The sequence below is a fragment of the Balearica regulorum genome, chromosome 17 (assembly GCF_011004875.1).
Source record: "Balearica regulorum gibbericeps isolate bBalReg1 chromosome 17, bBalReg1.pri, whole genome shotgun sequence".
Lineage (NCBI taxonomy): Eukaryota > Metazoa > Chordata > Aves > Gruiformes > Gruidae > Balearica > Balearica regulorum.
This window is the reverse complement of record NC_046200.1, coordinates 16,766,864-16,780,710: the sequence shown is the minus strand read 5'-3', so window position 1 is coordinate 16,780,710 and position 13,847 is coordinate 16,766,864. Positions and strand designations below refer to the sequence as shown.

Sequence of the window (13,847 nt, the reverse complement as noted above, 5' to 3'; positions counted from 1 at the left end):
TCCTGCATATACATTCAGTGACTAACCTTAAGTGGCAGCAATACTAAACCAGAGACTTGTGCAATTAACACACAGAAATATTCGACAGATAGGGTCAACAGAAACATCTTGGTTTTATACAAAATACTAAAAACTGTGAACTGTCATTAAAAAGAGTTAAAACCAGAAAAATTTCCAGTAATAGTGAAATATCTAAAAATATGCGTATCTTTCTTCCCAGAGAAAGATCTAGGAATCTCTTTAATCTCTGTGACCTAAAACAAAGGAAATTTTACATTGATAATTCCAGGTTTCCCTTGCATTTTGAAGGGCTTTGCAACATTGCCATATAACCTCTGTATTTCACCCCAAGAGAAACAAAAAAGAGAAACTATGAGTATTCGTGCATTTGTTACGTAACTGCCAAGGTAAAAAAACTCAAAACTCAGTCAGGCCAGAAGTCCCCCACAATCTTACCCCATTCGTTGGGCAGTCCTTTATGTAGTGGCCAGGTTTCCCACAACGAAAGCAAATATATGATGGTGGAGGTGGACCCAAGGGTTTCTTCATGTAACTGAAAGGTTTGGGGAGGGAAAAAAAAAGGTATATATGTGTCTCTCTTGTTGAAACAAACATCTCTGCATATTTTCGGTAATCTTCAAGGAACAGATTGGACATTATCAGAACTTACTTGATTGGATCATACTCCTGGCAAGACTGTACCATCATAGCTTTTATTTTATCTTCTTCGGAAGCGTTGGCTTCAGCCAGATCCGCAGTCTGCGTAACAGGTAATGATTTGACACACACATTAGGAACACATTGAAGCACACACAGCCAAAGACACCACCACTCATCCCATCCTGTACAGAGCAGCACAACGCTAGCGGAGATTGCAGCAGAACAGCTGCTTGTATAAAATACAGTTATCCTGGAGATGTTCTGGGGAGTCCTTACGCCATGACAGGGTGTTTACGTGCCTGTCAACCTACTTGAAAATAGCGTTCCTGAGCCCTCAAACCTTTTAGACTCGGCTGTACCTTACATAAAGACTTGTGTAACCAATCCAATTTTGTCCCACGTGGACTGAAGCTATCTGGAGAAAACATTGTACCATCTAGTATTTTTAAGCTGATTTTTAAGCTCCAGACTATTTGAATAAGAAGATACCCACTGTACATTTAATTGAGAAAGAGGTATGCAAGTATCATTATTTACATTTTACAGCACTAAAAGGACATACAACTTAAGAGTCAGGGCAGTTGGGTTTGCTTGCTGAAATTCAGCTTCAAAGACAGAAGCATTAAAAGGAATCCAACTTCTCTCAATCCCTCAGCAAGATAAAAGATTCTTTTCAGTAGGAATTTGATCATCATGTGCTGCAGGGAGTCCAAACTGCATGTTCCCCCCACACTCACTTCTTCATATCAAGTGATTTAACTGCAGCTGACAGTTGACTGTTCTTTTTAACATACAATTTGTAATATAAGCCTTCTGCAGAACTATATCTTGAAATTATTGAAGTCAGCTGATTTTTTTTTAATAGTATTTGCTCAAAAGTTTTTATTACACACGATTCCAGATACAAGCAGGGTCTAAGGGAGTGACTGTAAATGATGTGGACCTTCAAGCACCTCTCATTCAGATCAGCCACTTGTGTTTGGTTTTATATGCATTCATTCACAAAAGCATCCAACTAGTTTCTACAGTTTATTAAATGGTTCTTCCATACGCACAGTTTTTTCTCAACAGTAACATAATCCAGTCTGACATCTATGAAATCACTTCCGTTAACATTTACAGAAGACTTTACAGATAATTGACTAATTTGTTTAAATCCCAGCATTTTACAAAACACATCCTCAAACCACAAAACATTGCTAGGAATAGAACAAAATTCAAATATGGCATTTAATACATAGGAATGACAAACCAGAAAACTTTTTACAACACATTGCCTCCATGATAGCCAGAGGTTAGAGTAGCAGTTTTGAGCTGCTTTATGTCATGTTCCTGTATTTTTCTGAAATGCTTAAATTTTCTAGAAAGCTTAGATGTGTAGACCACTTGGACAGTTTTTCCCATTTTAGAGTAAAACTTCACATGACTTTACAGAACCAAGCACACGTGTAGGGACAGCACTAATGGAGACCAATTTCTTTTGGTGGCTACCTTCCAATCTAATTTTTTTTTTTTCCCCCCCAGATGTACACTATTTAATTTCTGCAGTGAGAGGGGTGAGAAGTTACCAGTGGGAAGAGATTTCTCTTCCTTGGAAATGAGCTCCAGCCTTTATTTTGAGAAGAACGAACTAGCTCCTCTGTGTGAGGCCCTGCCTTCTCTAATTTGTGTAACTTTAAAGACTAGAAATTTAATTGGCTAGCGCCACGCCTTCACACAAAGTGCAATCACTAGTGCTTTCTCAGAGAAAGTTACACATTGTTGAGGAAAGAAGGCAGGCAGTTCCACAGGAAAACAGGGCATTACCACACTTTCAGAAGGTCACGACTGCTAATACGCCACACGTGCACATTGGTATATTCCTACAAGCAATTAGGTACGTTTACACAACTTACACAGTCTGCGTTCAAACAAATCAGATTGTGTTATTCACTGTACATACACTACAGTTTATGAAATTGTGAAGCATTCAAAGAATGGACCTATAACTACAATGACTAGCAATTCAGAAATAGCCATGCAATTGTCCATGTGACAGAAACGCTTCTCTTTTGGCCGTTGCAAATCCCCCTGAAACATCCCTAACTTACAGCCAATTAAATTCTTCTGTGAAAATTGTGTTAGTTTCCATGCAAAATTAACAAAACATAGGGAAAATGGTAAACAGCTCCTGACGTGCCTCTTCTTTGTGTCTTGAAGGTGAGTAATTTGCAACATCATGTTGGGCCTGATAAGGTGCTCCCCTTCTATCTTCCCACACGGGGAACTACTTGTTACAGAATAGGATCAAAGTATACAGACATTTTAAAGTCAAAATAAATACTTTAAATTACTAAAAATGATATTAAAATTTTGTTCACATGACAACAGCTATCCAGCTATAGATCACAGCCTAAGATTTAAAAATATGAAGCAAATACTTTTTTATATTATTTGACAAGAATTTATATATACCTTAATAAGCTGGGCCAGAGAAGTAGATGCAGAAGACTCATCAACCTGTTCACAAAAAATTAAGGACATATTCAAGTTCTACACTCAAAACACAGCAATAGTTAACCTCTCCTGTAGTCTGAAAGTTTGCACTATATCCTCTGAGTGTCACTGAAAGAGGTATTTCCAACCTACGGTGATTTGTATTTGCTCGAAACAGAGTCCAAACCTATGACAGCTTCAGAGTGCCTCTGTGGTTAACGAAAAGACACTGTAATACCCAGACCCGCTGGAGATCGACAAGGCTCTAACCTTGTGCCACAACTTGTACTCTGGCTTTCAGACATTTTCATTCGCAGACAAACTATTAACTGCTTCATCAGATAAAGTGGAGAGATCAAATGCAGAACTTGAGAATACCACTTTGTGTGGCAACAATATTTATATTCATGGCAATCTATCAAACACATTTATAGACCCAGAGGGGCCCAAACAATTTCACTTCAATTATACAGTTTTAGGAACAAATGCCCAAGTAGTTAAGGACATGGAAAAGAATCATTTGGCTGCACAGAACTGCCCTCAAAATGTATGGGATATGTTGGGTGTGGTATTTGCTTGACCCCCCCCATTTTTTGCCAGTTAGGAAAAAAACATTTAAAAACAAAAGCTAAGTGATACAATGTGAAAATGGCAAAAGGTACACTCCAAACAATGTTTGTGGCAAGAAACAAAAAGCACACACAAGCTATACAAACATACATATGACTAGGTGTAGGCAGACCGATATGGAACAGGGCACCACGTTCAGTTGTGCAAACCTTGAACCTACAGGATCTCAGAATGATCCTACAATATCTGTGCCACACAAAGTCATTCAGGAAATAATCTAACATATTCAATATGCATCACTAGGCACCAATGCCAATATTCACATGGGAACCATGCAAAAGGTGGCGTTACTCAGTTTTTACTGTGCTGAACCAAATACACTCTATTTACAACATATAATATGTTTGACTGGAAAATATATTAAGTTAATGTTTGGAAAACTAATACAAGGCTACATTGTTTAGAATTAAGTGCAGTGTGTAGAAAAAAGTGTGAAATTGTGGTTTTACATACTGCTTTTGATGTTCCGCTCCCTGGCTCAGTTCGGCTTCTAGAAGGAGAAATAAAGGTGATCAGAACTTCAAGTAAAGCACTCGTAGCCAACATAAAGCAGTGAAAACAGATTATAAAACCTGAACATCAACACATTATGTTCTGAGAGTCTACTGAATGTGGAAATTTAGTCATGTACATAAACTCTTCCCTCTTGGTACCTTCAGTGCAACTAAAAAAACCCCTTCAAAATCCCATGTCTACTTTGTCACCAGTTACTCTAAGACTTACGGATATAGACCACAACAGTGAAAGTGGAAGTCCTCAGATATTTTGTCTCTGCTACGTATCAAAAATATGAAGTCAGTACTACAGTTTTGTGGTCTTAAATAATCAACCATCAAAATACAAAGGTAACTTTAGCCCATCTGTATTTCCCTAGTATCACAAATAGCTACCAGATAGAGTACTCTAGTTCCTAAGAAAGAACAGGGATAGTCTAGACACTTTGAAGTGCAAGTTTACTTAAGTGAAAAAAATCAGTCATCTGACAAAGAAATAACAACACTGTCAGCAACACAGTCTTTAGAAGAGTGCTGCTTTGTGGAAGCCCGAGCACGGTGTTCAGACGTCTACCATACTTAGCCATTAAAGTGCCAAAATACTACATGTGTTACATATGCTGTATTGATTAAAAACAGTAGTAGAAATGTCACCTGAAAGGAGATCCTAAGATTTTGGGTGATTTATGAGCCCTGTGACCGGGGGGGGGGGAAGTCTTAATTGCCAGAATTTGCTTTTAAGGTAATCTTGAAAATGCTACAATGTTCTAGGAAATACTGATTACATTTGAAAACTTGCTGAGATTCCACATACTCATTGATCTGTACCTGCATGCTGCTCATCATGGATCAGACATGCAACCATTGATATCGTTACAAGCAATTCATGCATCATCCAAAGCGTCCCGTGAGCGGAGGCAATTCAAAGGCTGCTGTGGAACTGATCTACAAAGAGAAAGGCTCATGCTTCCTGCCACTGCTAGAACACCACCGAGGCTCGCAATTACAGCCACGGACCTCCTGAAGATGAGGATGTAGAAGGAACCACTTTAGATTACCACATAATGGTTTCTTCATCCGTTTACCCGAAGAACATACTACAAGGCGATTAACGCGTTTTTGAAGGCCTCTCCACCATTACAGCATGCATTCATCATTCCCAAACATTAACGGCTCTACCAGTTGTTTCTGCAATTTTTCCAGCTGAAGGAACAGAGACCTAATCCGCCTGGCTAATTTTCAATGAACAGCAGTGCCATCCTTTCGTTATCCTCACACACAGGTATCCATTTGATCTTTGATGCTAGCAGCATCGATCCCATCATTTCAGGGCAGCACTGCAACACCAGGAGGGGATGCCATCCACCAGAAATGGAGGATGCATTGACAAGGTATGTTTAAGCATACATATTTAAATTAACCCCCAAACACGGCCATGTTTATAAGCACAATGCTGTGGTGTCCAGAATTACTAGGCAGTGCCTGAAAGCACTTCAACAACTACTGCAGTAACATGCCCAATGTTTACACGCAGAGCCACATAAATTCAGGGGATTTTGATTTTGCTTGCAAATGCTTCATGGGTACTAGGACGCTGCTGCACTGTTTGTCCCAGACACACTGTAACTCATCAGTCTACTTTACTTTTTGACAACCAACGTTACAAATACGTGGCAAACCCACAAGCTAATAAAATCGACTAATTGTGGGGGAGAGGTGTAACTTTCAGAAGGCTGGAAAACACGACCACTCAAACAATGCTAATGTAGCTGATATAGAACTGGGCTCTATGAATACATAAGTGGCAGTAATATTCCTGTAGTCAGGAGTGTATTTGAATAGCTGTAATTTTAATCAATACCCCTGTTTCTCTGTCCTCCGGAAATCTTGGGAATACACAATTAAACGTGGAGCACAGATATCAGCTCAGGGTAAAAACAGACGTAGAAAGATAACTACTAACATTTGGTAACATGCTAAACTGCTTACTGAGTTTCAAGTTTGGAAAGGATTAAGTAGTATTGTATGAACTATTCCCTCATCACGCTCGCACAAAAAGCAATACACTTTAGGATGTTGTTCTTCTCCTCTTGCCTGAAGTGGACACGGCCTTTAGGAAACTAAAAGGAAACTTGTTTGCGTGGTTCGCCAGCTGGCCACCCTTGGTCCTTCCTGTACGGCTAGTATGCAAAACCCCCGGATTTGGGGCATAAGAACACCTGCCATATTCCCCCCCCCCCGCCCCGCCCTTAACAAGAAAGATACAATCGGAATGCCTCTGTAAACTAGTATCTTTTTAACAGTTAACTCACTGAAACCCCTAACAAAGAAGCCAATGCTTTATGGATACTTACAGAACATGTCTTTTGCTGGTAGCTTTAACTCCTCCAGCAGGGATTCTTCTCACAATCACCGATGAGTTCTTAGGAATCAGGGCATTCTCATCTGTGTATTCTGAAAACAACAGAAACACAGAAAAAACACAGCAGTCGGTTTGTAAGAATGTATGCTAATATGTAATTACATAGCACTTCAGATGTTATATGTAACATCACGCTTTTACCGTCTCAACCCACTAGCAGTACATTTGAAGAATGTTTGATAATCAAACAGAAGCAGCAAACTCTTTTCCACTTTCTTAATGCTGTTTGAATGCCAACAGCAAAATAGTCTGAAAGGGCTCTAAAGGAGAGTCTGCACGAGGTTCTCTCCTGCTCGAGCTTAAGTTGCTTTTACTTCTGTTAGGCTACAAAACTAATGGATCCCTGGAGAGAAACAAACCCCAGCAAGTCTCACCTGCATCAACCAGATTCTGGAGTCTGACTAGCTTGCCCTGCAACAAACCAGGCACCGGGCTGCAGCGTGAAAACTCTGCACCATTGCTTTCATAGCGGCTCACTAAAAACGAGTCACCTCTGCTGCTCGTGCTCAAGACTGCCAGAACACGGAAGAGACCCTGCCATCTCTGCCGATTTCTTGGAGCTTAATCCATCAGCAACCACACTTCTCAGCTCCTCAGTGCTTTACATTGAAATGGCAACAAAACTGGCAGTGCTAGAATTTGGATCACAGAAATTTTGGGGGGTTTTTTTGAGCTTGCTTTCACAAGCAGGGCAGAATTGGCTCCAACTAAAGTGGCATCTCCTCTCTTCAGCTATTCGTCTAGTTTGAATTAACCAAAGGGACGTGAATTCTTTCCATTCACTGTTTGCAGAGCAGAGACACTCTCTGAAATGCCAGAGTTTGCTACGCCCGTGCCGAACTGAGGATTGTGGTCGTTCTGCAGAAGATTCCAAGTGCCAGCACCTCTCCTAGAAAGAGACTGTATATACGAGGACAGTGGCCAATGCATTTATTCATAAATTATGCAAGCCTGCAGAGGTCAATTGGAACACGCACAAGAGGTGGATGATGCAAAAAGAAGAGTACGTGCTCTTTTAGTATTTTGTGACAATTCGTTGACCACTAGAAGAGAAGCATTGACATCTGCCTTCTTATAGACTATTCTTGCATGTTTATACAGCGAGATAGATATAAGCTCCAAAAGAGCACCTACATTGCTTTGAAAGGAAGAGTCAATAAAATCTTCCAATCTTTAATCTGATTATACAAAGTGCCCGATGCCTTCATGTCTTATGTGGTGTAACCAAAGTAATCCCCCATGCTAGCACTGCCAACACAAAATGGCACAGTGAAGGGCAAGGTTTAAAAGTTGCTTAAGCGCTGTCTCTAAAATGCGAAGTTTGCACAGTGTTGGAGACATTCCAGTAGACAGACAGACAGACATCAGCTCTGAGGCCAAATTAGTTCACTGAGAGCTAGCATGGGTTTCTTTCAAAGACATCACATCGTGGCATTACTAAAACTGTCAGGTGCAACACTGAACTCAGGCAAGTCCTGAGTTCAAGAGACAGTCTTATAAGAGCACTATTCTTCCTTAACACTATTCATCTAAGACCAGTGCAGAGTCTCAGTTTTGGGTTTATAGTTTTTATATTTTGTCTGACAAGCAGAATAGCACCTTCTCCAAGTGGTTTGAGTCAGAATGCGACAGGACAGGAGAGAGTACTCAAGAAACCCGAGTTCAGGAGTTTGCGGTTCTTCCACAATATTGTCAGAACATATAAATTACATGACCATTAAATTATATGATAATTATAAAAGACAAGTCAAGAAATTCAGATCAAATTAAAAGGAGGCAAGTTTAAATGCACAATTCTTGAGTACAGGCTTTTTGAAGGGAATTCTGCCTTTATAGAACATGCCTCCATAGTAAGCATGGAAGAGGATACCCTCCCCTCCTTTTTTCAAATAGGTCCCAACCATCCATTTTGCCTTCCCAGCATCTTAAAGTAAGTCATCGCATCATTTTTTCCACTGATATTTAAAATCCTGTCTACTTTTTGCTTATACTGGCACTGCTTCTATGACTAGATTTCCATTATGAAAAGTCAGTTACTGAGCAGTAAAAGCTTAGAGACTTGGAGAAATCTGAACAAGCAGGCCATCTTCACTCAAGATTCACTTTGTTCTTTCCAAGATCATTTCAACATTTAGTCAGGACTTCTGCACAGACAAAGGTATAAAAACCCCAATACTTTATGTCCACATGTAAGAATTCCAAATATCCTATTTAGGCAGAATAGCCTGGTCTAGTTTTTTCCTTTCTCTTCTGAAGGTGAGTTTAAGCACCTATATCTGATTAATAAAAACTGAAATTCACGGTTAAGCATATAAACCAAAAATTTGACATACATATATATTACACTGAAATGTACTCTCTAGCTTTGCTCTGAAAACCACTGGGGGATTTTTGTGCGTTCACATGGAAAACACCCTTACGAAAGCTTCCATAAACATTCCAGCCTGGTCTAGTGGAGGGTGTCCCTGCCCGTGGCAGGGAGGTTGGAACTAGATGATCTTTAAGATCCCTTCCAACCCAGACCATTCGATGATTCTATGATTCTACAATCTGTGTCACTAACATACCAAGTTTAAAATTTTATACTCATTTTACAAAGGTCAAAGTGGAACACAACCTAACTAGAGGAGGACTTTGTCACTGTTAAACAAGACTGATGCTCTTTAAAGTATATTCCTTCTTCAACTTCACCTTTAGGCAACACCACATTTAACAGAACCTAGTGGAGCAGATACTTTTTCTTCACTGGATTCTGATTATGTATGAAAACAAAGCAACACACTTTGTACAACGGGAATTATGCATATTAGAGTAACACTTGATGGGGTAACATATTTATGAGCATAAATTTTTATTCTAAAACTTTGCTTTCTGTTTCTCACCTGCTATAACAGAATCCATGTGTTTGGCCTATTTCAAATATTTTTTCTTCTAGTGACAATAACTGGGCTCCATTGCAGTTTATTACTATCCAACATTCTCATTTGAAGGCTCTGTTTACACAGACCCAACTACCACAGGAGTGATGTCAGCCAGTTGGCCGTTCAGCCTGCTGGCATTTGTGAAGTAGTACTGTTAAGTCTCCATAGACATTCTCCTGAAGATACTTTAAGTATCTGTAGATAAACAGTGAGCTTTAGGTCCAACCACTTTAAAGCCACTTTAAAGGCTGGGGCTGCAGCTACCGCAGCGTACATATTATTCTGTTTAACACATCAAACAGGAAGAGGGAAAAAAAACAGCCCCACATTAGTACACATGTTAAAGACTGTTGTAAGAGTGTCACAGAGCCACAGGGAAAAAAAAAAGAAATGGGATGTTTAAGGAAAGAAAACACTTTACATGTCTTTTTATTTCTCAGAAATCATATCCCAAAGTCTTTAATCACATTCAAACTTATCAGGATGGCAGATCACCAAACAGAAACATCACACTAAGTAATACGAAACCATTATCATCTCTGAGAATCAAGCACCATTGATTAGATTTAAAAGAATTTATGACTTCTCTAAGAACATTTCTTACGTATATTCACCACAAATGTTCTGCCATAAAACATCAGTACTGCCCTGACATGGTTAGTACCAAGAAAAAAAAAAATCATTTAGAAATGAATGATGAAATGATGCTCAATAGCATCTGAATGATAATGTCTTTGGTGAAGAAAAGAGGTTATATGAACCAGAAATTCCAAAGTATAATTTAGGTACAGAGAACAAGAACCGTGCAAGAATGCTTTAAAGGGACTGCATAGATTATAACTCAGATACAGTCTTGATTCAAAATCTTGCTAGTGAGCAATTTCTGCAACAGCCACAAAACCAGTTTTCCAATGCAGTGGAGTCAAACAAGTTGAAGACAAAATTAAGTCACCAAAAGCACTTTTTTTCTTCAAATTAGCCATCTGTTCTATTTCTAGCACTTTCAGCTTTCTCCGCCAGATTTCAAAGAAATCTGTCAGGTTTGTTATTGTAAGATATCCTCCCAAATCTCCTTATCGTTTTACCTAAAAGAAGTCCAGGAAACTAAAACTTTTGTAAGCACCACATGTCACACATCAAACACATATTCTTCTACGCCTAGCTCCGTGTCTCAAACACAGATCTGAAGGTAGCTGTCAGAACAGCAGCTCCAAAGGAACAGCTCTGTAAGGCTCCCAACACAAGTCACAGCTACGAGTCGTGGCCAAATCGCATTATCGCTTCCCACCCCACTTAATGCCCGGTATGGCTTGCCCTCCCAGTCCCCCGCATGCAGGCTGACTCACGCTATGTGGGGATGACCCACAAAGAGCAGAACGTGGCTCCCGCAGGCAGCGGCCACCGCAGGGCAGTCTGTGCCACTGTCAGCCAGGTGGTCCTTGAGGCCCAACGCCCGCTGCCCCCACGCACCTTCTTTGGTCTGGGCATTGGAGATCTGCAGGTCACAGTTGGCCGGCTTCAGCTTCTCACGGCCAAAGATCTGGCGCTTGAGGTCACACAGGGAGATGTGGAGGCCGTTGAAGGTGACTGTATCGTAGTTCAGCTTTGAAGAGAACTTATAGTGGACACACGACATGGCTGGACCCAGGCCACCGTGTTCCACCGAGGGGTATACCGGCTGCCAACCACACAGGCTGCCACGAGCACCTCACCGTGTACACGCAACAGCACGCTGCACCCACCCCTGTGCTTCATGGGACCCAGCGCATTATGACAAAAAGCCTAGGTCACGTAGGTGTGGCGGCCCCGCCCTCTTCATTCTAACACTTCATTCTAACATTCTCCCTACGGGAGAGCCGTTACCGGTTGACGTCACAGGCCATCAGCCCCGTGCCTGTCACCGCCTCGTGCCACTGGTGTCCCTTCTGTCCCCCTCAACCTATCATCACCTGGTGTCCTGTCACCCCCCACGCTGCCACCACCCAGTGTCCCCTCCTGTCAGCAGCCAGCCAGGGCAAGGCAGCCTGCGGGAGATGCAGTGGGCTCTGCCGTGTGGCGCTTGGCCGCCCACGCCGCAGGGACAGTGAAGGAAAGGGATATCTCAGGGGGTTTGAGTGTATCTTGTTGCATTTATGGGACGTTCAGTCAAAGAAGCCAATGACCAATGCACTTCCCAACTGTGGCACATCCGCAGTTGCTTGAACTCTAGAGAGGGGGACTAAAAGCTAAGGAATGAACCAGTGGCATTAGGAGGTGCCCCAGGACATCCTTCTGGCTTTCTCAAGCACCACAGCTGCTGCTGACACAGCCCTAGTGCATGAAATCCTGCCTTGAATTACAAGGGCTAGTTCTGCTGAGTAAGAATAATCAACGGCTTGCAGACGTTTCTCGGCCACCCGGCTATTCCTTTTTGTTCAGGTAAATATAATATAAAAGGCTTCTTGTAGTCTGGCAGGGCTAACGAGGGAGCTTCCACGAGTGCTTGGTTTAGATCTTTAAATGCCTTGGGGGCTTCCGGAGACAGGAAACCCTTTTGATTTCTGTGCTGTCCCCTATATCCAAGGGACAGTTATTTTTGCTATTTGTGTCTGTCTGTTTTTCCCATTAAGAGTGATTTGGAAGCCTAGGGTTTAATATGGTAGCCTTGCTTATAAGCGTGTGGTGGAATATGGACTACACATATTCATTCCATAATTCGGCCATAGCCACAGTCAAAACTGCAGCCGCAGAGGCAAATTAGCCTGACGGTTGGACAGGCACTAAAAGCCCATCCCCTACCAGAAACCACCTCTCCTGGGTGTCTGTCCCACAGAGTTCTCAGTAGTACAAGGACTGGAATCGACATGACGAACCTTCACTGAAGAAAGGAAGGATACCGCCCTTCCGCCAAGAAGGGTTTGTCGCAACTCTGAAAAGAGACCCCTGGGTACGCTGGGAGAGCAAACCTATGGTCAGGTTTGCTCCCTCTGTCGGGGCTGGGAACTGGAAATGCCAACAGAGCCTTAAAATTAATAGAATAGATGGAAATGGACAATTGAGACCTCAGGACCATACAGATGAACAGGGGAGTCTTATGCCTGGAATGTTGCATGGATCTGTTCCTAGACCTAAAGGCATTTGGTATTCCTCCACAAATTCTTCCAAAACCTTACTACAGGCCACATCCACTGCGCAGGGGAGGGACATTCTCCAGAATCCATCACATCAAACCTATTCTAATAAGCTGACGTGGTTTAGGCCCAGCCGGCAGCTGAGCGCCACGCGGCCGCTCACTCACTCCTTCCCCAGCGGGACGGGGAGGAGAACGGGAAAACAACGGCAAAGCCTCGAGGGTTGGGATAAGGGCAGTTTACTGGGACAACAAGGGAGAGGGAAAACAATCAACAACAGTGCTGATAACAAATATTAACAATGGGTGATAACAGAGAACAATTTACCGATCCAATGACCGACCGACCGACCAGACACTCAGCCCGTCCCAGAACCGCGCCGAAACCACGCCACCCCCCGCTACCCAACTAGCCCCCCTTTTATGGTGAGTATGACGTCACATGGTATGGAATAGCCCCCGGCCAGCTTGGGTCACTTGTCCTGGCTCCTTGTAAAATTAACTCTATCCTTGCCTGAACCAGGACATAAGCCATCACGCTGCAGATTTCTTCCTGGATGGAGTTCAACAAGCTTGCTGACGATACTAAAGTGGGAGGAGTGGCTGATACACCAGAAGGCTGTGCTGCCATTCTGTGAGATCCAGACAGGCTAGAGAGTTGGGCGGAGAGGAATCTAATGAAATGCAGTAAGGGCAAGGGTAGGGTCCTGCACCTAGTGAGGAATAACCCCAAGCACCAGTACAGCTTAGGGGTTGACCTGGTGGGAAGCAGCGCTGCAAAGAACTTGGCAATCCTGCTGGACAGCAAGTTAAGCATGAGCCAACAGTGTGCCCTTGTGGCCACAAAGGCCAATGGTGTCCTGGGGTGCATTAAGCAGAGCGTGGCCAGCAGGTTGAGGGAGGGTCCCCTGCCCCTCCACTCTGCCCTGGTGAGGCCAGGGTTTGCGTGGCAAGGTTTTGGTAGCGGGGGGCTACAGGGGTGGCTTCTGTGAGAAGCTGCTAGAAGCTTCCCCTGTGTTTGATAGAGCCAATGCCAGCCGGCTCCAAGACGGACCCGCCGCTGGCCAAGGCCAAGCCAATCAGCGCCTCTGGGATAACATATTTAAGAAGGAAAACAAAACAGTTAGAGAGAGCTT

At 42.5% G+C, this 13,847-nt stretch overlaps 1 protein-coding gene and 1 long non-coding RNA gene across 2 annotated transcripts; both read right to left on the bottom strand.

Moving 5' to 3' along the window:
• Positions 1-260: 260 nt before the first annotated feature.
• Positions 261-4,233, bottom strand: LOC142604231 (uncharacterized). Its single transcript, XR_012838121.1, has 4 exons — positions 4,219-4,233; positions 3,115-3,159; positions 671-759; positions 261-553 (listed from the first exon to the last, which is right to left on the bottom strand). It is a non-coding gene; the product is annotated as an uncharacterized LOC142604231 (long non-coding RNA).
• A 196-nt stretch (positions 4,234-4,429) lies between these two features.
• LOC142604230 (E3 ubiquitin-protein ligase RBBP6-like) lies at positions 4,430-11,238 on the bottom strand. The gene is made up of 3 exons (XM_075769456.1): positions 11,073-11,238; positions 6,614-6,713; positions 4,430-4,952 (listed from the first exon to the last, which is right to left on the bottom strand). Exons 1-3 carry the CDS (start codon positions 11,236-11,238, stop codon positions 4,910-4,912), a joined length of 309 nt encoding a protein of 102 aa, XP_075625571.1. The 3' UTR covers positions 4,430-4,909.
• Positions 11,239-13,847: the final 2,609 nt, after the last annotated feature.

Excerpts from the sequence above, each read along its gene's own strand:
- LOC142604230 (XM_075769456.1), bottom strand. The coding sequence starts at position 11,238 with ATGTCGTGTGTCCACTATAAGTTCTCTTCAAAGCTGAACTACGATACA. Across the intron at positions 6,714-11,072 it reads CAATGCCCAGACCAAAGAAG|AATACACAGATGAGAATGCC; the intron begins GTGCGTGGGGGC and ends TGTTGTTTTCAG. Across the intron at positions 4,953-6,613 it reads ACCAGCAAAAGACATGTTCT|GGCTCATAAATCACCCAAAA; the intron begins GTAAGTATCCAT and ends CCCCGGTCACAG.